The sequence below is a fragment of the Pempheris klunzingeri genome, chromosome 4 (assembly GCF_042242105.1).
Source record: "Pempheris klunzingeri isolate RE-2024b chromosome 4, fPemKlu1.hap1, whole genome shotgun sequence".
NCBI lineage: Eukaryota > Metazoa > Chordata > Actinopteri > Acropomatiformes > Pempheridae > Pempheris > Pempheris klunzingeri.
This window is the reverse complement of record NC_092015.1, coordinates 27,364,718-27,387,629: the sequence shown is the minus strand read 5'-3', so window position 1 is coordinate 27,387,629 and position 22,912 is coordinate 27,364,718. Positions and strand designations below refer to the sequence as shown.

Here is a 22,912-nt window from a genome sequence, read left to right as displayed (position 1 = left end):
CACCGGATCAGGGCACCTCAAGTTAAAAGCAAAGAGCTAAATGTAGGTCATGTCTGCTCTGCAGCAGAACTCCACTCGTCAGCTCACTATATAGTCCCCACAGTAATGAGCCGATCCCTAAAACACACCATGTGATATGACCTGTGCGCTATCATTATCTGCATTTGGCATATCATAAGAACAGAGAAAGGCTGTGTGTGTGTGTGTGTGTGTGTGTGTGTGTCTCCCATAAATAAACTGCTCAGCGAAACAGAGCGTCAGCTTGGTGATGTAATGAGATCTCTCTGCCTTGTAATGGCTTTTTTGGAGTATTAGAGTTACAGGAGCAGTTTTCGACTTTTTCCTCCTAATGTGCTGCATCAGAGAGACACACACACACACACACACACACACACACGAGTGCACACACACAGTTCATTCCAGCAACACTCAGTGGTTCTGTATTTTTCTAAATACATAAGTAGCAACACAAATACTCAGTTCTGAGTCGACTAAATGCTCAAACTGTGATGAAGGCTTCATTTCATATAATCCATCTGTTGCAGTGGACAAATTCACACACTGGCATCTTCAGTCACAGCACTATTGTCTTAAAGCAGGCTGTTTGGAAGCTGTGTAATAATATGCATGTAAATGTAAAGGAACGTTCACCCAAATATTATGACACAAACTACTGTTGAACACTGTTGAACAAATTACAGATATATACACAAACATTCACCATTTACTCGGAGAAACGTACTTAGATCTTCCATATCACATTAAATATCAACATGCAGTTTCCTCTGACGTATCTGTGATGACATTCTAACCCACATCCACCCACATCCCACAATCTGCATGAAAACTTTATTTTCAACACTTGGTAGATCTAATCAGCATCTAAGTCACATTAAACACGCAGTGAATTTTCCATCCACGAGATCCAATAGTTTGCAAACTACATAAATGTGAATAAAACTCCTCTCACTCTTATAAACTGTGTAAAAGCTATAACAGTAGTTTAGAGATGGCAGTTGTCTCTATACTTTTCGTAAAATGTGTTTTTATTAAGCTTGCAACACGACATTACATTTTAAGAAACTGTTGATTCGTTATCATCACAGTGACCACAGCCATATCAGTTTCCTGTTTCAGCGTGAACCTTTCCAATTTGACACGTCTAACCTCACTTGACAGACAAAGAACGGAGAGAGGAACTAAAGTGTTGTGTGCTCGACTGAAATATTTATCAAAGCACATAGAAACCTTGTTTTTTTCTCTCAGGAAGACATGAACAGCACTATGGAAGATGAACTCCAGCCACAGCTGGTTTACGCGCTGGTCTTTGGTTTTATTCTGGTGCTGGGTCTGCCTCTCAATGCTGTGTCGCTGTGGATTCTGCTCAGACGCCACAGTCTCAAGTCCCCCAGCGCTGTCTTCATGGTTAACCTGGCCATCTCAGACCTGCTGCTCGTCATCTCTCTGCCCATGAGGGTCTACTTTTACGCCACAGGCACCTGGCCACTAGGTGCTACGGCGTGCGCCTGCATCACGGTACTCTTTTACAGCAACATCCGCTCCAGCACCATCTTCATCACCACCATCTGCGTGGACCGGCTGCTGGCTGTGGTTTATCCTCTGAGGTCACGACATCTTCGAACCTCTTCCAACGCCTGGAAAGCTGCTGCGCTCGTTTGGCTGTTTGTGGTGGTCGTGAGCATCCCATGGAGTGTGAAATTAACAAGATTTTTAAGAGGCAACAATGAATCCACCTGTTTTGCATTCATTCGTCGCGATCCGAATAGGTCTTCGATGGCTTATTTTCAGTTTGTGCTGGTGTTCACCATGCTGGTAGTCAACATTGTGTGCACCGCTCTGGTGTCTTGGACTCTTCGCACACATCTCAGTGACTCTGCAAGGGTCAGCAACAAGGTGAATGTCATGCTGATTTTTGTCATGAACTTGGTGATGTTCATCGTATGTTTCTTGCCTTTGTCGGTAGGATTACTCATGAATATGGGTCTTAAGATCAAGCCTTTATTATGTCTCGCTACAGTGAACTGCTGTCTGGATCCTCTGTTGTATTACTTTTCTCTGGATGCCTTCTGGAAGAAAAAAGAGAATGTGGATCTTGCAGGAGAGCAGTAGACAAGGGACATACTATTTTCACAAGCTGGCATCTGATTTCCCATTTGTGACATTCTTTTCAATAAAATTTGCTTGTTAGGCCATGAAATGCTCATTTTGGCTTTAAGTTTAACAAAAAAAAGAACAACAATATATGATTGTCTATCTGTCTAACTTGGAGAACTAGTTTAAGATGGAAAAAAAAACTAGGTTAATGAAAACAACCGTTAATGTATGGGTGATGTGCTTAACTCTTGTATGGTGTTCGGGTTTGTGGACCCGATTTCATCCGTTTTCATGTTCTTTATCAAAAGAAAAATGATACGATTCATCATTTTTTCAAACTCGGACTCATCAATATGAGCCACGACCAAAGATTCTGAGTTTGAAAAAATAATTAATTGTATCATTTTGCTCTTGATAAAAAAATGAAAGCGGGTCCCACAGACCCGAACACCATACAAGGGTTAAAGGCATGGTATGTAATTTCCGATGTATGTAATCAAAACAATAGCTAAAGATGTGGTGTGATGATGTTGTGAAGTAAAGTAGGATCGTGGGAGTCGTTGAAGATCTGACGTGACTCAGGCAGAAATCATGTTCAGGGACAAGGTTAAATGCTGATGCTGTATTAATGTTACATTTAGTCACATTTATTCACATTTAGGCCAGTCTCATTTCATTCTGATTATATAGGACGTAAAAGTAACATAGCAAAGTAGCGTTAACTTGCTATATACATACAGCTTCTGTAGCTAATGTAATGTTATGAATACTATCACGGGAATGCCCAGAGCCACTGTCATAATAAAAATAACTTTATCAGCATGTTGATCGTGATAGTATTGTTATAACGTTATCGTATGCATCAGCTTGGTTAACTTGCCATTAACTTGCCACAGTAGCACATGGCAGTAAGCTAGATCAATATTGAACTAGATGAATAAATGAGGTTTCTTGGTTCACTCGTTCATTTACGTAGACAGCTTCAGTGACAAAACGTGCAGCTACGAATGAACAATGGAGATCCATCATGAGTGAGCAGAACAAATAACAAAGTAGCCCAGCTAGCTAGTTGGCCTGAATTTCTTCCTCAGTCTCTGATGTATCACTAAGTGCTTCCTGTGTTTTAGTAGAGATTATAGTAACTAGAGGGGGTCAAAGGGGACATGACACCACCGAGGCAACCACATGAAATGTCCACTTTCTTTGACTGAAAAATTGATTTCTCTGGGTTTGAATATTGTTGGATACGTTTGGAATAATGCAAGTACACAACTCATCAACATATATAACATAAACCTAGTGGTTTTTAGTCGTTTGACTCTGGAAATGTTACATATGACACCTTTAATTAAAACATTTAGGCGTCACAGCTTCATGTTCCGATGCGTTCAGGTGAAACGATGATTCATAAAGAAATTGTTTGACATATTTGCATATTTTTTGTAAGTTTGCATGTTTAAAACTTGTTCTGAGACAGAAAGGGCACCAAAGGTGTTGGGACTTAAAACAGGACGTAACTTTCATTTTTGGCATCTTTCTTTTGTTGTCATATCTTTTGTTTTAACCTTTTATCTTAACCTTGCTGGACTCTCCGATGTGTTCTGTTATAAACCCTTTAATGTGACTCAGGCTTTTGTCTTCTCTGGGAACATCTCTGTCATGGAGCCAGCAGCTCTCAGTCCTAAGCCTCTCCAGATGGAGGAGCGCCGACGTAAGCCTACAGCAGACTGTAAGGACTAAATGACCTCATCTGCAGATTTGAAATGACCCAAAAGTAATCACTGCAAATACAATTAGCCATCAAGGATTGGCAGAGTCGTCTATACTGGATATCACCTCGGAGTGGCATTATATTAACCTATTGTTACACAATACCATATCAAATGAGGCCACTGATGGAGCCTGGTGTGTGTTTTTGCCATCTATTAAACATCCAACCACACAGGGATGAAGAGTGGAAAGTCACAAAAATGATCTTGATATTCTCACTTGCTGTGGTGTAGCAGATGGGTGTGATGCAAGAGCTTAATAAGGATGATGACACTAGAAAACAAGTTCAAATCAGCCATGATGCAACACTATACTGGGCAGAAAAGCATTTCACTGCTCAATGGCATTTTCATTAGATTAAGTAAATACATGAATAGAGGTATGAGAAGAACAAATAATGCTTTTAAACAAAGACAGGAATATTTAAAGTGTATTTTGAAAATCATTCATTCACTCTTTAGTAAAATAGAATCTTAATTCAACATCAATTTGCAAGGTTTTTCTGGAGCTTTCAGCCTCTCAAGGTTTTCATCCTTGGAGAGTTTTTCACTTGTCATGTCCACAGGGGTCAAAGACCTCAACCAGGACTCCTCTCTCCTCTTCTCTTTTTCTCCTCTCTCCTCCTCTTCCTCTCCATCCTGATGCTTCATGTCTCTTTAATGTCTGTTACTAACTTGGTACCTTCCCCGGAGCCTTTCTGTGCTTCTCTCATCTCTCAGGTTCCTGTAGATCCTGGCCCTGGTTCTCCTGCTGTGGTTCTCAGGTTCCTATGGATCCTGGTCCTGGTTCTCCTGCTGTGGTTCTCTGGTTCCTATGGATCCTGGTCCTGGTTCTCTGGTTCCTGTGGATCCTGGTCCTGGTTCTCCAGCTGTGGTTCTCTGGCTTCACCGACACTTTTTACTGATATCAGTCGTGCTATTATTATTCAGATATTAACTATTGTCGTGTTTTTCAATGTTACCATACTGCTCACTATTAGTCACATTCCTGCGGTCAGTGCTATAGTTGCTGTTAGTATTTTAAGTGCCCCCCGAGCCTGGTTCTGTTCCAGGTTTCTGTTTTAGAATAAATGAAGCATCAACAGACACCTGGTTATTTTCACTACTTTATTCACAGACAAAATATACAGATCAAAGTTGGTTTTGTTTAAGTAACGTACCATGTAATATGCTCCCTTTCAGTACTACTGACTTTAGTCCAGTCTCTGACTCTGGACTAAGGCTTTAAACATTGTTTTACAAAACATTCTAACAGCGCTGTTTTTCTCTTATAGATAACACATGCAAGGGGAAAGAAAAGACATTTTTTAAAAAGGATTCACAAAGGCATTGATGAAGTGTGCAAAGAAAAAAAAAAAACCTACAACAACAAAAGAGAAAAGCTGATGAGGAATGAGAGCATCCAAAGCAAATATATGGGTCTTCTTATTGTGATGGAATATTATACAAAACGACTGAATGCAGTCTAATGCCCAAAGCAACCCTCTAGAACATCTACTGTGTAATAATGCTTTTTAAGGTCAGGAAAAGCAGAGAGAAGCAACAGGCAGGCCAGAGGATAAAGATGCAAGCAAGCAACTAGTCATAAGCAGTTACATGTTTACATTACAGAGATCATGAGAAAACAAGATAACAATTTAAATCTATGGATAATGTTTGCTTAGAAAAGCAAGACTTCATGCTTTGCACAGATGACTGTGTTAGTAGATCTAAGAGACACGCAGTAACCTCCAGGGCAGGAGAAAAGACAAAAGTACAGTCACCGTGACAACACATGGAGATGCCATCTCCCCCCAACGACAGTAACCATCATAGAGATCCCCAGAGGAAGAGCACACGTCTTTAAATTATAATTTGTTATTGGCTAACAGACTTTGCTACAAGGAAAATCCTGTGATAGAAACAAATGCTTAGTATTGCATCATTTTTGAGGGTAAATATTACCTGGGGGAAAAGAAAAGAAACGGGGCAGGTAGTGAAATTAGAAAAGAAAGAAAATTTCTTTTACAAAAGGACAGCAAACCAAAAGTAACAAACAAAGTGCAACTGAGACATGATCCGATCCACGGGAGGATGCTACAGTGGCTGGGGTAGAGACTGGAGATGTGCCTTGGGGTGGGTGGGGGTGACACCGACGACGGTCGCGCTCACGCTTCATCGCAGATAACCGTCTCCACCACAAACGTGTTCTCAAAGTGACGGATGTGGTGGCAGTCCTTCGCCTCGCGCTTGTTGATGCCTGTGAGGAAGACGGGCCGAGACGCAGAGAGAGGACCAGAGCTGAGCATCTCATCACAATACTTTAGAACAGCAAAGCTCCTTAAACAGAGACAGCAGACTGCACTGCCACCTATCAGGTGACCGATGAGCTCCCTCCACGAAACCCCAACTTACGTCTGTGGGTGACTCTGCGGTTCAGGCGGTACGTGTCCTTCCCGTTGCACAGGCGGTAGATGAAGGGTCCCAGCTGGCGCATGTTGTGCACTTTGCCGGTCACCACCATCTCTTCATGGATGATGTAGGTCTGAGGCAAGTATGTTCCCTTCTGCAACACACAGACGTACAGTAACAAGCTCACTGGGATGAAACAATGAAGCACCTCTGGCACCAGGCCTGAACTCTGGAGACCAGAGCCTAGTTTTTGTGTTGTTACATTTCAATGTACATCAGTAAAGTCAAATGTGAACATCCCAACCAGTTTATAGCATTTGGGGCTTGACATTAAAGGGTAAAAGTAAAGCCATTCCTTTCTAAGACAAAACGGTGCTCATGAAGACGGATCCGAGATGACGGCTGTGTTACCTTGACGTTGATAAGAAGCTCCCAAAGGTTGCGTGGAGGCATCACGATGGTGGTGTTGAGCTCAATAACGTAGCACTTGTCCAGAGCAATGTCATGGTAGGCGGTCAGTCCCTGGAAAATAAAGCAGCTCGTTAAAGAGCAGCTCTAAAGAACAGTGCCTGGGGGGCACATGTTATTCATTTTAGCGGTCCGCTACATGTTCCGTCCACCATTTTGGTCCATACTGAAACACCTCAACAAATATTGAATTGACGGCCATGAAGATTTTGATCCGATATTCATGATCCCCAGAGGAAGAATCATAATGGCTTTGGTGATTGGTCACTTTGGTGGCTGACCTTTCATCTAGCACATCAGGTCAAACTGACATTTTGTCCAATATTCTGGTTTGTGACCCAATAAAATAAAAGCAGAACCAAACGGCATTCCTGACATTGTGCTAATCAGTGAATGTTAACATGCGAACATGTTAAACTAAGGTGGTGAACGTGAGAACCATTATACCTGCTGAACAAATCGCCATGTTGGCATGCCTAAGTGCAGCCCCACAGCAGTTAACGTGGCTGCAGGCTTGTTTTACATTTGATTTCTCATTCTAGCATTTGTTTGTAGCGACACACTTGAAAAAACACCTCCGAGTTTCTGTGTTAAACGTGTGTGTGTGTCCTCACTCTGTGGAAGTCGTGGATTATATCAGCAGGATCGCTGCCTCCAAAGTGAGGCACGGGCACAGTGATCTTCTCATAGTTGTCGGCCAAGTAGATGCCAACATTTTCCTCAAGCTCCTGACGCCCCCGCAGCGGCGCATACACAGAGTCCTCATACAGCACCCTGCAATGGAACAGGTTCTCCTCTGGGATCTGTGCACACACACACACACACACACACGCACACACACAGCATCTAGATCAACTGCAAAACTCAATCTTCTCACACAGGAGTGAAATGAATAAGTCTGGATCCAGACACATGCAGCACACAGAACAGAGAATCAGGTCTTACATGAGGTATGAAGTAGTAGCGGTAGACATAAATGGAGGCAAGGACCAGACCGGCCATGAAGACTACCAGGCCAAAGGTCAGGCAGCACAGGCCGTTGAGGGGAGACTTTTTGGGGCGCAGTGGCAGGACCAGCTCCTCCTCATCCTGGAAAACACACACACACACACACACACATCTATTAGCACTTCAAACGAGCATAGGAAAGCATTTCCAGGCAGCTTCAATCCAACTTTCAGCCTACTCATCTTCACTGTGACGAGCAGCTAAAAAGGGCTCGAATGAATGAACTGCTGAAATAGAAGCGTACATAAATACAGCATTTCGAGCAGGAATCAGCAGCACTGAGCCAGAGGACGATACGATGGAGAGAAAACTTGACTGAGATGTGAGTAATCTTCCAACACGCCTCCAGTCTCGCAGCCCATCTGCTGGTGCCACGCGCCCAAACCTGTGCTGGCGGGGAGGCACTACACGCTGATAGTAGCTGCTCACTGTGCTTCCAGACAGAGTGACTGACAGAGAGGCGGCTCGGAGCTCACTGTGGCTGTACAGCAAACGGTCTGTGGCAGCTACAGTAATTGGGTGCTGGAAAAAAAATGATTGTGTGCATGGGAAATGGCTATTGTCAGGAACTTTAAGAAAAATGATGACAACCCAGTGTGAGCGTGCGCCATCACTTTAAAAAGGAGACTGACAGAAAAAGATTGACGTGTGGTGGCTTTGACTCAGTGTGTGTGTGTGTGTGTGTGTGTTTCTGCTCCTGATATCAGGACATTATCTTTCAGTTCAGCACACTGTTCTTTGTAAAGCATTTGGAAGCAGAGGGTGCACAAGGACAAGGCGACAACTGTGTATGTGTGAACACACACTTCTGTGAGACTTTGTGTCCACCGCCCCCCCCTACTGAGGGAGACAGCGTGTCACACCATGAGGCCTGTCTGTCTCCTGTTCACAGCCACTCCAGCTCTGTACTTTTGCTTTAAATGCTTGTCGCTTTACATGCATGCCTGATGTCCTATCTATATTCCATTATGGCCCATCGTCTGCAGGGCTCGGTCATGTATCTTTGATAAGGCCGTGCTGGGATGGAAGTTGAGGACTCTGCTGCTGTGCCGCCTTTAGAGCTGTGAAAAATAATCTTGCATGCGCTGCAAGCCACAGCAGCCCATCTGCCATTTTGTCAGAGCCAAAGCTCGTGCATTTCTTGCATTTCTTGCATTCTGCCTTTTTTTTTTAAGATGGGGAGTAGTTTATTTATATCTGCACCAAAGGGAAACCACTTCTAAAGCAAACACACCGCCTATATATCAGTGCACAGGCTTTTTGCATGGGATCTTCGCCACAGTCCCAAACAAAGAGCATGCATGAGCACATAATAATACATTATAATAACTTGCATCAAGCCTGCAGTGAGCATGCTGGCGCACAGGAAACCATGACAGCCGTGGCAGGTTTTGTTTCCAGTCAAATGGCGATGGATGGTGTCAGAGCCCCCCCGCTGTTCATGGCTGTGCAGGTGCAGACCAGCTGACAGACAGATCATTTCAGCCCAGCACAGAAATGACAATAAACCTGACTCACCATCGGATGGGGAATGAGAATCTCGGTCTTGTCGCCATCATTCTCCTTCTCCACTTTCTGTCCCGTGACAGACTGGAAGCTGATCTTCACCATGTCTCTGTGTCTTTGCCTGTCTGTCTGTGAGCTGTCTGTCTGCAGGTGCACCGTCTCTCCTCCTCCGTGTTACCGATGTCTGTCTGGAGTCGATCCCCTCACCTCGTCGTCCTCTTCTCTCCGCTCGGATGCCTCTCTGTCTGTTTTTGTCTTTATCCACCGGAAGTGTGCTCTTCTATTTTTTCTGAACGTCTGCCCTTAAAGGACCAATCCGCTGTTTACCGTTTACCTTAGTGCTGAGTGTTGTGTCAGCTCCCATTTAACACTCAGTTTCATTCCTCGTGCAGCAGTACACCAGTTAATAACCACATTTTCTTGCCTAATAAAACAATATCCTCCACTAATAGAACATTTCGTCTCTTTACATTATACATGAATTGTGATGGAGCCAAAGATCTTACAGTGGCTATACTGATATTTTTAATTTTCAGTGTAATTGGCTTCATTGGCATGACAGACATAAAACATTTTTTGAAAAAAAGGTAAAATACAACCAAAGCAAAGTATAGTTGAGCAGCGCCCAATATCATGAAGGTTAATGTTACTTTAAAATGGATTAGTAAATGATATGAACCCTCCTCACTGTTTATGATAGTGTCTCTGTGTCACAGTATGAAGGGGGTCTCTCTCAGTGGTAAAACTGGGGCCAACAGCTTTAAAGGGACTTTCATCTCTTCTATTATCTGTTTGCTGTTCTCTCATAGCTGTTTTCAGTGTTTCTGGCCAAAGCCAACCTCAAACCCTGCTGGACAGTCTGCACGGCGGCAGACACACACAGTTAGAGACCTCCTGCAGTCGGTGTCAAAGGATAGCTGGTGAGCACAGGAGAGCATTTAGCAGCTACTGAGCCAGATATTTCTCTCAGGAGAAAATCGTGGACTTGGATACATCAAACAGGGCTGCAAATTACTGATAATGTTGCTCTGCTACCAGTGGATGTTTACATAGTCAACTGGTTGCTGACAAGTTGACAATATTAAAAAGGTGAATGTCAGTGTTGTCACAGCTTGTTGCCTCCAAATGGATAAAAAGTCAGTCATTGCAGCTTTAATTAGTAACAAGCCTTAATAAGCCTTCAGCTCCATGAAGTGCTTTAAAGGCACTGATGATAAAATCCCAGTGTGATGCTAATTGCATTCTTGTTGTGAATTGCTGAATTTCTTCCAAATGAGACTTTGTTGGACTGGTCATTGTATCATTAGTGACACATGATCATCGATAGTACTTCTGTTCTGACTTATGTACATTTTTTAATGCAATGTATGAAGGATTCCTTTACATAAGCAAAACAAAAAATCTGAATACTTCTTTCACCACTGGGGAAGAGGCTCCACTTCAACATAGCCTGGTGTTAACGCACACATCAGTTGTTCTTTCTGTAAACAGGAAGACAATTACAACAACTTTATTTTATTCCAAATGTTTTTCTCTTTATTTTAGTTGTAGGGCCCAGGCCTTTGACACTTCTGAAAGCACCCACACGCTCTATGCTGAAACTGGAGTCATAAGTCAGCATACAGCTGTACAGCCAAGAGTTCAGTTTGACATTTCAATGTTGTTAAATACTTGGAGAAAAAGAAACAATTCCAGTACAACATCTTTAGTACAGCATCATGCACAGCCAGTGGAGGGACATGCATGTTCGATGTGTATGAAGGAACTGTGGAGTATCTGAGTAGAGCCGTCGTCTGCACCGAGATGGTTCCTTATCTGCCTGCTGAATGGATCTGTCTCATTACATGGACCCTGTCATTCACTGTAAAGTAACAAATCTGCGTTTTCATCAGTTCTGCTCAGCACCACCAGAGCAATCCAACATGCCCTAAGTACTCTGCTACCCACAATGCTTTACTGTACCCTCATAATTGTACTGGAATTATAACCGCTTTGAAGAGAAAGGCTCAAACATGGAAGAAGGGGGAAAAAGTAAGAACGATGTGCTGAGTTGCCAAAGTCCCGATGAGCTTACCCCTGAAGCACACTCACTGTGAGGCCACACAGCACCCCCTGCCACTAGCAGAGTGGGGAGAATTAGGAAAAAAACACGTTAATGAAAATGAGGAGGGGGGGAATCCCGGCTATCCTCGACTCCAGTTAGGCGATGTTGATCACTCAGCACCTCACAAATTGCACAAACACACGGGCTTTAATGTTTCAGTTAATGCTCTTCCAATCCCCTCCCTCCCCTCTGGCACTGCTCACACCCCTGCATGTTTTCAGCAGTCTGAGAGACACTCAAAATGTAGATGGAGAATAAAAAGAGGATTAACAGATCCAGAGCTAATACCATGACATTCCTCTGCTGTACAAATTGTTAATATCCTATAGGTTAGCTAAACGTGAGCTGGCCCTTTAAATTATGTACAAAGAAACCCACCAGCAACCATTTCAGCAGTAAAATGAAATGCAAAAACAATGTCACTTAACTTGTTTGTTGTTTCTTTTATGGTTTAGAAAGTAATTTGATTACAATTAACCAAAAACGGGATGTTTAAGGTAATATATATATAATATATATTCATATGTCAAGGTTAAACAAAATCTACAAAGCAAAAAAAGGCATATGTACATGTTCACCCTGTCCCAGAAAACAATAAAGAGACCCAACTCTCAGGCTTCACCAATTCATACCGTACATCCCTCCCTCCTTTCCTCACGTGCTTCAAGTGCTGTGTCGAAGCAAAGCACACAGGAGGTAAATGGTTCTGTGTGATGGCATCTGAGAACTCGTCCCCGCTAAAATGAACCACTGTTGCTTTACTGGATGAGGGCATAGATACGAACTGCAGCGGTTGCTGTGATGCGCGTGCATGTCCGAGTCTGTGGCACTGAACACGGGAGCCGCACCGGGCAGGCCTTCACAGAGCCGACGCTGGTACAGCCATGGATCTGTCACATTTCAAGGCATGCAACAAACACACCAATGTTCAACTTGCTCGTACCTTTTCCATCACAAGGTTTTTAGCCGATATTCTTGCAGTATGTGTGTATGCACGTTTTTTTTCATGTAATACATATATGCGTGTAAACAGGTGTCTACTTTTTGTTTCTTGGTGTGTGCGTGTGTGTGTGCCTATCAGATAGTCTGCCTTTCTTTGAATGCATGGACACTTTCTGTCACTATGTTTGATGGACTGTTGTCATTATAATATACCTTAAATGTCTCAATGTGCAAGAAAGCAGCAGCATCTATTATTTTCTCTTGTTTCTTTTGAAGGAAAAAGACTGAAAAAAAGAAAAGAAATAATCAAATGTTCACTGAGGAGCAGAGGAGCTGGCAACTTCCTGATGAGTTGATATGGGTACGTTGGTTTTTCATTTGTTTCCTCAATTTTTGTTCAGAAACCAGAACAGCAGCTGCTGATGGGTCCGTTAAGCAGACTTTGTCTGGATGTAGTCCAGACGTGGTCCTGGTGGCTCCTCGCCCCACCTCTGCACCCTTCCTTCCTCAGGCCTCCTGGGGGGCAGGCCTCTTGAGGTCCCTGATCTGTTTGACCAGGTAAGTCTTTTCATCATTGAACTGTTCGTCCTCCGTCCTGTCGTTCTGGAACTTGCTGAGGAACTCGATGAGTTTGGCCTGGTTCTTCAGCAGGATGTCCAGGATGGGCTGCGTCTTGTTGGGGTTGGCCACAAACACCTGGGGGCGGAGGAGGAGGATGAGGATGTTAATATGTGCAGATACTGAGCATTTGATTTTGTTTTAATGTGCTCAAACTGTGCTTACCTTGAAAACATGGAAAGCCTCAAACTGGATGTTGCGGCTCTTGTCCCGTAGCAGGTTCATCATTAGTTTGAGATTCTCTGGCTTGCTGATGTATTTTGTCATTATGGTGAAATTGTGCCGGTCAAGAAGCAACTCCCCCAGTAACTAGATCATTTCAGAGTGAGAAACAGAAATAACAATTTGAATAATTTCTTTTTAAATTGACAGACAGTTGCAGGTTTGTCTGATTGACAGAGCTTAAAGCCCCAGTTTGTAATTTCCTTTGAGAAATCTGCTTTATATTTGAAAACACGCGCGGCCCGTCATGATATCAACATTGACAGCCATCGACATGCTGACAGTTTGGGGTACAAGTGCCACTCTATAATGTATCAATTTCACAATTTCATGCTATTACAATGATCGTTATCAATTTCCAGTACAAAGATGACCCTCCACTGCTTTTAACAAGAGCACACCGACGGTCAAAACCTGGGTTCAAAAGAGACACAATCATGTCTGTGGAGAGACTGGATCGAGACTGTGAGGCACAGGTTACATAATCCCTGGCTTTGTTTTTGTAGTATTTGAAAGATGAACAGCATCGTGACGCTGGGCTGAGCATGTCGACTAACAGAAGTAGACAGCTGCACTCCTTTCAGGACAGCAATGTACAGGTTTTGGCCAGAGAAGACAAATGGTTTGAAAGAGGAGTCAAAGAAGCCATCTTTGTTAAACTGGAGTGACCTTCGCCAAACAGAGGAGGTGGCCTACGACACCATCTATCGGCCACTTACAGTGCTGTCCTGAGCACCCTCCCCAGGCGGCTCAACACCCATTCACACGTTGAATCATGTGACCCTGACGACTCACATGATGGCTCTGTGTGTTAACGAACCTTTGTTACACGGGGGTGACTCAACACCCCCTCAATGCCCAGGGCCTAACGACCCTAACAGTGTTTATATGCCTGACCTCCCTACCAGTCGGTTAGAACTGAAGAAGCCTCTTGGATGGGAGGCGAAACGTCTTTCAACAAGTCCAGTTGACTTTTGCTCAACTCCTAAGGAATCTGAAGAGAATGCAATAATTTACCAAATAATCTCATACTGACTCAGTGTCTGCCTCATTTAAACAACCATGAATTGCTGCTTCTGGGACTCCCAGAATCAAGTCAGCCACCACCACAACAGAATCTCACTCTGTGGGAAACACTGAGCAGGTTTTAATCTCGAGTAATTGTTAATGGGGACAGTCTATCTACATCTGGACCATAAATTGTGGCTTGAGAGCTACAAAAGACATGATAATTAGACAACAGTGCAGGCAACACTGGATATTGAAGCCAAATAATCTGTACACACAGTGCCCCCACCACTAGATGGCAGTCATGACAAAGTGATGACATGGAGTGGTTCAGAGAAACCAAACACTGTGATGAGAACCCGTCTTTAAATAGCTCTCTGTACAGAGCCACAACATTACATGAGACATGTTTACCGGCCCTTACCTTCAGGGACTGCCTTTTAGTCACGTAGTTTTCTGAGTGGAGTAACTTCTCATATTCACTAAAGAACTAGAGAAGAGATTAGAAGCGAGAGAGAGAGAGAGAGAGAGAGGGGGCACAAGAAATAGAAGCGAGAGACAGAGTCATCTAAATGTGTCAAGTAGTGGTTTTCACAATTACATCTGTGTCTTGTATCAAAACACAGTGACAGGAAAATGATAAGACTTTCCCTCAGACTGACAGCTGCTTTGTGTCACAGCCTGCCTGCGATGACCCAAATGACTGGTTTGATGCCAGCATGCTAAACACCCAGACTGCCACAGGTTTCATTTACATGTAAACTGATTAGAGGAATCTCGTCATCTCAACGTTTTAGAAACATCTCAAATGCCTTCAATTCCAGACAAATGGATATTCTCACAAAATAAGCATTTGGAAAATAATACCGATCAATTCTTTAAGCAACAATAAGCATTGATACTTCATTTGGTCCCTCTGTGACGTCATGGCCAGACTTAGCATACCTTCCACTTTGAAGTGTTTTTATGTCATTTAAGGTGAATCCATTCGCTATGAATACAGTATCACAGTAGAATGAAATACTAGGTTTCAGTGTGAACTTACCCTGTCATAATGTTGCTCTAGAAACTCAGCACTCAGTAGCTTGTGTCTTGTGAGAAGGTCCTGAAAATAGACAATGCAGGCTATGAGAAATAAATTCACACTTTATAGTTATGACTTAGTCTCGTCCCATTTTTCTCTTTTTTTAAAAAAAAAACTCGGACCCTAAAATTAGACAGAAAAAATGCTTTGGGTTATGGTGTGATTAGTGATACCCTTTTCAAATAACCTGTTTTTCCGCTGCAATTACGTTAGTAAATTAATCCTTTTTTGGGCCGCATAAAAACTGTTTTGTGATAAAACGAGATCTCACCTTTAATGAAGGACTAAGATCTGACCACTGGTATTCATTAAGCAGTGGTATTCAAGTGTTCCATTTGTAATCGTATATTAAGTCAGAGCCTAATTCAAGTGGAACATTAAGGACACTTGGTCAAGGTTTCCACAATGGCCACCAAGACTTTCTGTTTTGAAAATCAGAGGCAGATTCATGAGAGCTCTAGTGGTGCGTTTAGGTCTTTAAATCATGTCATAACTCCGTGTATGGACCCTGTCTTCCATTCTGACAGAGACGTCATGGATCTATAGATCACTTCTCATCATTTACAGTATGAAATGATGCTTTTGGATTATGTTGAAAAGGAGACCCAAGCCTTTAGGAGCCAGGTATGTTTCAGAGCATCACTCCAAACAAAACAACTGTACAAGTGAGCCAACTTACTTTGAAAGTGGCAAATGCATCTGAGGCAATGTCGAATGTGGACATCTCCACATATCTGAAGAAGTCATAAAACTGCTCCGACCACAGCGTGATTTTGGCCAGAGGCTCATGTCTGATGCACTCCCTCAGCATGATACCGCAGTTCAGAGCAATCTCTGGAGACTCGTACCTGCACAAAACACACACACACAGGACAAGACAATCGTCATATAGAAGCATCCTACACACATTCATAACATTTGCCATGGGATGGAAAACTGAACCAATAGTTTACCAAATATCATGCCATACAGTATTATACATAACCAGTTAACCTAATTAGGTCATTAACAAAGCTCACTGATGATTCAGTAAATATAGAATTTCTGAGGAAACATGTTCACAAAATTAAGATGTACTGTTTTTTTCCATTTCACATCTAAACATCATGGTGCTTCACATCGTCTCAAGAGACAAAAACCCTGTGGTGTGAAAATAACACTTCTTATAATCTACAGTGCATCTTTCATAGGACACAAAGTGCTGTGGTGGGATAGAGAACTGCACCTTCTTTATAACAGTTAGGCTTTTCTGCATGTTTGCAACATTAATGTTAGTTGAAGGCTTGACTGAAAATAAATGTCCCTGTCTGTGGTCGGTAATCCACCAAGGACCAGTGCTACTGACTTTTGGTCCTTGACTGATGGAAACAATGTCTTAGTTAGCAGCAGTTCTTTTTCAAACTGATAAGGACGATCACCAGTATATGTGACCTCCATCACAGGAGGCTAGGCAGGCACAGCTTCTGCTTTATTGACATAAACATTTTTATTCTTCTGTAGGCAGCAGTCAGACCATTTGGAAGGTGTGCTTACTTCCCTTTATGTTTGAAGGTTAAGTAGGAAGTTGGTAGGTCTTTTCAATAACATGTTCACATGTGTTGAAAAACCTAAATGATCAATGGAAGCATTATTGTCTGTGTGTGTGTGTGTGTGTGTGTGCACTTCCTTACCCTTTAAGCAACATGAAGAGGATATTCTGCTGGGTGCAGAGGTATTCCACCGTGGGCGTCCGAGTGCCAATCTGACGCCTCAGGATGTTGTTGAAGATCTGAGCCACATCTTTCTTACCCTAACAGAGAAAGCATACATAAAAGGCTTGATCAGGCAGAAGTTCACATGCGCAAACCAAAGAGAGTACAACACACAAAAAGGCTTCACAACACACTTACAAACTGATAATGCAGTCAGGAGTTGGATGCAGGTGGAGAGCCAAGATGCAGCTCTCACCATAGGGAATGCTAAGGAGGGTGTGTTTTCAGTACTGTTTTAACAGTATTATGGAAAAACTACTGGCCCGATTTTTCATGAAAACCTGGTGGAAGAGCACAGCGTGGACCATGGAAGAGTCCATTTAATCTGGGAGTGGATGTAACTTATGAACAAGTAATTAATAGTTTATCTGGAGTATTGGCCTTGGTGGAAATCTGCATTCTCTGATTGCCCTTCTAGCTAAAAATGTGAAACGGGTCAAAACAGAGAGATCTAAGAAATGTCTGAGAAATGACTGCATTGTTATGTTTATGCTATTGCAATGAAACCACGTTCTCGTTTAATGTATTTCAGCAAAGGGAGAATTGGATAGACTGACATAGATGTTGACAAACAGCTACCAAAGTAAATGCCACCTTACTGACAACAACTCAGTATGCACCAAATGTGTGCATTAAATATTGAATCACTGTCAGATTTCCATGTTGCACGCTTGTGATTTGCATTTCTTCACCAGCTCTTTCTTTTGAACAGGGAGGGAGGATGTGTGAGGATAAAAGAGGAAGAGAGAGATCACACAACACAGTGAGTCATGCAGTCATAGGGTGAGTCAGGGAAGCCTGCAGCAGGAGTTAGCACAAAAAGACTTTGCAACCACATACTGCAGGGGGACATGAGTTTGTCACAAACTGTCCTCACTACCTGGATGTATATTTTCTCATCTTGTAACACAATCTGTCGCATTCATTCACTACCTACTTAGTATTAAATGTTTACCACTTTTAGAAATCTCATTCATTATCTATTTCACTCCCTCACTCACTCACTCCTTCGAAAGACACATGAAGTCTCACCTCAAAGTCGATGAGCTGCAGGTCTGCTATCAGGGTGCTGAGGAGGCCACTGTTGTAGAGCTCCTGGGCTAGCTGGGCCACTGCCTCTGTCTGGGGCTCCTTCTCATTAGTCCCATAAAGGATCTCCTTCATAGCCACCAGGCTTTTTGACACCTCCTCTGTGGCCTGAATCATATATTCAAAGTAAACATAAGCATAAACATACCATAAAACAGACAATACACTATTTAAAGCCGCAGAGAGATACTTCAAAGTCATTTCTCCTCCCAATCAACTGTCTGGTCAGTGTATTCTCAACTTTTTCCCCTTGTGAAAAACTTTAATGGCTCCCACTGACATTTCAGAGGTGTTAAAAGTGCAACACAAGTGAATTTGTGTTTAATTCACCCTACCTTCTCAGCCTTTTTGTCGGAAATGTCATGCTTCTCAAGCACTGTCATGCTGTCCTTAAGGTTCTTGACGATGTCCGCCGGCGACTTGTGGGACTTGCCAAAGGGGAAAGGCATGGCGGAGAGTTACCACGAGCAACCAGGTAGCGGACTGTCCACCTGAGGAATGACATGCAAAACTGGATCAGAGCCTGTAAATATGGAGGGACTGCTGAGGAGACAACTAGGACCATGTAAAAACAGCAAAGGGGCAGGGACATCTGTTGCACTGTGTAATATAAAATGTTAACTAACAGATGATCTGCATTAAATATGCTACCACTCTTTCCAGACAATATCTAGGTAATACTCTGCTCAAGCTAACAAATACTTTTAGAAAAGTACAGTGAGCAGGTGGTGTAGAAGGTAAAGACATTGATAACAAGGACATAGCTAGTGACTCGCAAGTGACTCAGAAGTCATACGCAAACAAACACACCAAAGGGACCACGCAAGTCTGGACAAAGGCTGACTAAACAGATGTTAGGAATGATAAGAGTGAATACAGGATAGCACATAGATGACTACACTGTCCTTCCTCATTAAAGAACCACATAAACACTTGCAGTCGAGATTAAACCAGCTGCATGTATGGCTGGGAGACACATCAGGTCTCACGATACGTTGTTCTTTAGTGTACAGTATGAGAATATATCTATGGTAACATTTTATATGTATCTAACAATGTAAATAATCTAATGAAATGACCCGTCTATTTTCACTGAACCACTCCCATGGTTGTTACTTACTATTGCATTATCGTACAGTCTCTTATATAGGCTATTTATAGTTTGACACCAGTGATGTGATACTTTGTTTTGTAACTGAGGCAGAGGTATTTTCTTTTTCTCCTATAACCATTTCAACCAAAAGCCTTAAAGTGCTTTTCCGTTGTAAGACAGTTTGATGTGTAGAATAAGGGGACAGTTTTCATGTTACTGTGTGTGTCTATAAAAGTGTCTTAACACTGTATGGCATAAGCCAGCAAATAGAGGTTTCTTGTTTGTGACAGCCTTTTAGGGCTGTATTATTGTATGCAATATTGTATGCAACAGTTGCAGATATAGCACGTCAAAGAATCATCTTAGCTGTGGTATTATTGTGGGCAAATCATCTTGACAGTATTGTGAGCCACCCCATGATTTCCAGGCCTTGTGTAGATAATCCAAGGCAGACTAAAGAAGGGGAGCAGGTAGTACCGTTGAACTGACCGTGCACTTCAAGTAACGATAATGTAAAATGTAATGAAATTCCTTATGAGCTCCTGCTTTAAAACAAACTACAGTGGCAGGCAGACCTGCTGCCAAACCCTGACTTAAGCCCAAACGAAGGACCCATTGCTGGTATTTATTGCCAATAAACTTCCATACCATGTAAACATTGAATATAAAATGTACCCAAGGAAAAAAAGATGTATTTTTTAAACTTCTCATACCAGGATCTGACCTTTAAGGCATCATTGAGCAATGGTTAGATGTTGTGAATCTTCTGCTTATTGTCAGTAAATCATTAACCATGGAATGTTTGCTATGACATAGGCCTACTTACACCATGACATAGCCTCAGACCTTTGTATGAGCCACTCCCTGAACTGTGACTAACAGAAACAAACACATTGTCACATTACTACACATACTGTTCGGGTTTAGTAACTCAGGTTAAATTAAATTAAAATTAAATTAAGTTAATAAAACCCATCCTTTGTGCCTCCTCTCTACACAAAAATCTCTTACCCAGGATAAAACTGAAGCATGCAAAGACCACAGCAAAAGGCGATGCTGCTGACAGATGTGACAACCATCCCTCACTGCTGCTCTTATAAAACTGTGTTACTTAAACAGGACCTTATCTACTCACTTCCCTGACCCACCCAACCACCTTACATACACTACGGGGCAAACACCAAAGTTTCTGAACAGATAAGAAGTAAGCTGACAGGCTGGGCTACCACACAGTGTCATTAGCAACACAGAGCGTCTCTGCTCATCACGCACACCACTCATGACCACACTATCAATTATTACCTAGTCAAGACATGAATACATAAAGAAAGCTTAGTATAAAAATAAACTAAGACTTACTATAAAAATATGTTTCACTTAATTTTCATCCAGCATGCTTCAGTTTTGCCACAAAACGTCAGTCACTTAGAGGTTCACATCACCCAGTGGAGGCCCTGGTCTAACAGTCTGACACCAACCTGGTGGGGTCCTCTTAAGTCTGAACACAGACCCTGGAGCTGGGCCACTCTTGGCAGGGAGTCCACATTAGAAAGCTGCGCTGGGGCCAGGAATATAAACCAAGTCCACCATGATTCATATATGATGTGTCATGTGTGACTTGAGCTGAGATATAAAAGTTCTCCCCGGGTTCACCGGTGACTCAGGCACCGACGTTGTGCTTGCAAACATCTTTATTAATCTAGGCACACCTCAACTTCGCCAGGTGGCCAAATCCGTCTTTCGCACGGCTAATGCTCGTTAATGTAGGCAGCAGGACCGCTTCAGTATCCGTGACGCAAATAGGAGGGAAACACATGGCAGGTGCAAAATCAGATGGTCACCGCTGACCGACGATGACTCCGTTACTAATCAGGTATGGTGTGCTGGAGTACCGTTAGGCCAACCACCGTCAGAGGTGCTGTGGGCCTGACTTCTCCACGATGCTGACCTGATGTGGCATAAAAGACGGAAACAAAGTCCAAACCCCGCAGGATCTCTCAAAGGAAATCACCGTCAAATTAACCGGAGCAGACTCTGCATATTGAAGCATGAAGTGTAATTAAGTCTGCAGTTAATACCCTCCAGAAAACAAAGTGTGAGGACACCTCACCCGCACCCTTCAGCCCCGATAGCAGCAGATTATTGCTATCATCTGACAGTAAGCTAGCGACCACTGTCAGCAGCTAATTAGCTAACAGCAGTCCTGTCATTCAGTTAGCATATGTCTAAACTATTCAGACGCTGTTCTCCTATAAATATTTTCTGGTCATAAAGCCAAACAATTAAAAAAAAAAAAAACCTCGAACAAGTGTCAACCCTGCGGCCCAGTAGCGGGCCGACCTGCCGCTGACAGTGAGCACCGCCCCTCTCTGTTGTCCATGCCCGTTTGTGATGGTGTGGAGCTGCCAACTTTGCGCAATGCTAACAAAATGGACACTTGCTCACTGAGTACTTCTGTCTCTAACATCAGCAAGACAACTTCAACCGCAGAGGCGCACAGAGATGTGGTGTAGCCACCTCCACCCTTTACTCGACAGCTAATATAACTTAGTGTCTGATCGTTAGCTAACACGGCCTAACGGTTCATTATTTCAATCAGTGTCACCCAAACAACAGTGCTGCTGGGTGAGTGTGTGTGTGTGTGTGTGTGTGTGTGTGTCTGTGGGTGCTGTCGACACACAGAAGGCCTCGGCAGGCCTAATGATTACAAACCTCCCCCTGGCTGCTGAAGCTTCAGTTTAAATAACAAAGAGTGAGGCTTTAACTGAATTCCACAATAGCCATTTATGACACATTAGCTAATATCGGCAAGGCCAGCAAGCTAGCTAGCTAGCTTAGCATAACGCTAGCCGGGCCTGGCAGCGGCTCCCCGCGTTGCTTAGTCCCATCATGCCTGACTTTAGCAGACCAGCAGCAGCAGGCTGGCGTTAGCTTCGGCTAAACTTTGTGCTCGCTAAGCACAAACCAGAAGGCTAACGATAGCTTCGGCTAAACGTCTCTACTGGCTGAGAGCTGGCTAGCCTGCTAACGTTAGCTTCTGTGGTTACCTTGCTAAGTCCAAGGGAACCGTTGGTAGCTAAAGTAACGTTAGCCTCACAGCACAACGCCTGCAAATGTTGGTTCACAACAATATAATGTTACAACACAATACCTTGTAAACGGCGTTTTCACTCGTTTCCCCGGTTTGTCAAGACAGCAGAAGGCCACTCAGGTGCTCCGTGGAACAAAAACGGCTTTGTTTTCCTTGTTTGTCGCCTCCCCTTGTTTGCAACTTGCTGTAGTTAATTGTGCGGACCCTGTTTTCCTAGTTCTTCTCTGAGCCCGACTGGTACTGCTGCTGCCAGCGGAGCGGTTCTCTCTGCAGCGGCGGGTCTACCGCCTCCTCGGGCCGGCTCCTGTCATGGCAGGGGAGGCAGGTGGCCGCAGGGGGGCGCCTTCCCCCTTAGAGAGGAGAGCTGAGGAGAGAGAAGACAGGTTGTTACTGCTCCATTTAAAGTTCTTAACTAAAAGTACTTGGTGCAGAAAACTGTGACTGTTATATATTCTATATATAATTTAACTACTATTCCTCATGATTCACTGTAAAATGAATGAATTTTCTTTTACTGATGGAGTTGGTTGAGGTGGATTATTTTCATTATGGATTCATCTTCTGATTGTTTTCTCCATAAATCCATTGATTGTTTGGTTTTGTTTGGTTCGTTGGGTCTTTCTCTTCATTGAAGAGTTTGGTCTAGACCTGCT

General features: G+C 43.1%; 3 protein-coding genes across 3 annotated transcripts; 1 reads left to right on the top strand and 2 right to left on the bottom strand.

The window, feature by feature from the left end:
- The first annotated feature begins 1,272 nt into the window (after window positions 1-1,272).
- On the top strand, window positions 1,273-2,072 carry LOC139200552 (lysophosphatidic acid receptor 6-like). The gene is made up of 2 exons (XM_070829871.1): window positions 1,273-1,914; window positions 2,039-2,072. The coding sequence occupies exons 1-2, from the start codon at window positions 1,273-1,275 to the stop codon at window positions 2,039-2,041; spliced, it is 645 nt and encodes a 214-aa protein (XP_070685972.1). The 3' UTR covers window positions 2,042-2,072.
- Window positions 2,073-4,977: 2,905 nt separating this feature from the next.
- Window positions 4,978-9,362, bottom strand: itm2ca (integral membrane protein 2Ca). Its single transcript, XM_070829123.1, has 6 exons — window positions 9,270-9,362; window positions 7,689-7,832; window positions 7,358-7,546; window positions 6,687-6,797; window positions 6,279-6,429; window positions 4,978-6,123 (listed from the first exon to the last, which is right to left on the bottom strand). Exons 1-6 carry the CDS (start codon window positions 9,360-9,362, stop codon window positions 6,032-6,034), a joined length of 780 nt encoding a protein of 259 aa, XP_070685224.1. The 3' UTR covers window positions 4,978-6,031.
- Window positions 9,363-10,767: 1,405 nt separating this feature from the next.
- On the bottom strand, window positions 10,768-22,519 carry cab39 (calcium binding protein 39). The gene is made up of 9 exons (XM_070829420.1): window positions 22,320-22,519; window positions 18,411-18,566; window positions 18,019-18,183; window positions 16,906-17,024; window positions 15,915-16,083; window positions 15,197-15,256; window positions 14,576-14,641; window positions 13,087-13,230; window positions 10,768-12,999 (listed from the first exon to the last, which is right to left on the bottom strand). Exons 2-9 carry the CDS (start codon window positions 18,522-18,524, stop codon window positions 12,811-12,813), a joined length of 1,026 nt encoding a protein of 341 aa, XP_070685521.1. The 5' UTR covers window positions 18,525-18,566; window positions 22,320-22,519; the 3' UTR covers window positions 10,768-12,810.
- Window positions 22,520-22,912: the final 393 nt, after the last annotated feature.

Bases quoted from the DNA above. Each gene is read 5' to 3' on its own strand.
- LOC139200552 (XM_070829871.1), top strand. From the start codon at position 1,273: ATGAACAGCACTATGGAAGATGAACTCCAGCCACAGCTGGTTTACGCG.
- itm2ca (XM_070829123.1), bottom strand. From the start codon at position 9,362: ATGGTGAAGATCAGCTTCCAGTCTGTCACGGGACAGAAAGTGGAGAAG. The intron at 6,798-7,357 runs GTGAGGACACAC...TTTATTTTCCAG, and splicing joins TAATCCACGACTTCCACAGA to GGACTGACCGCCTACCATGA. The intron at 6,124-6,278 runs GTAAGTTGGGGT...TCTTCCTCACAG, and splicing joins CCGCAGAGTCACCCACAGAC to GCATCAACAAGCGCGAGGCG.
- cab39 (XM_070829420.1), bottom strand. From the start codon at position 18,524: ATGCCTTTCCCCTTTGGCAAGTCCCACAAGTCGCCGGCGGACATCGTC. The intron at 15,257-15,914 runs GTAAGTTGGCTC...GTCTATTTTCAG, and splicing joins ATGCATTTGCCACTTTCAAA to GACCTTCTCACAAGACACAA. The intron at 14,642-15,196 runs GTAAGTTCACAC...TCTCTTCTCTAG, and splicing joins TAGAGCAACATTATGACAGG to TTCTTTAGTGAATATGAGAA.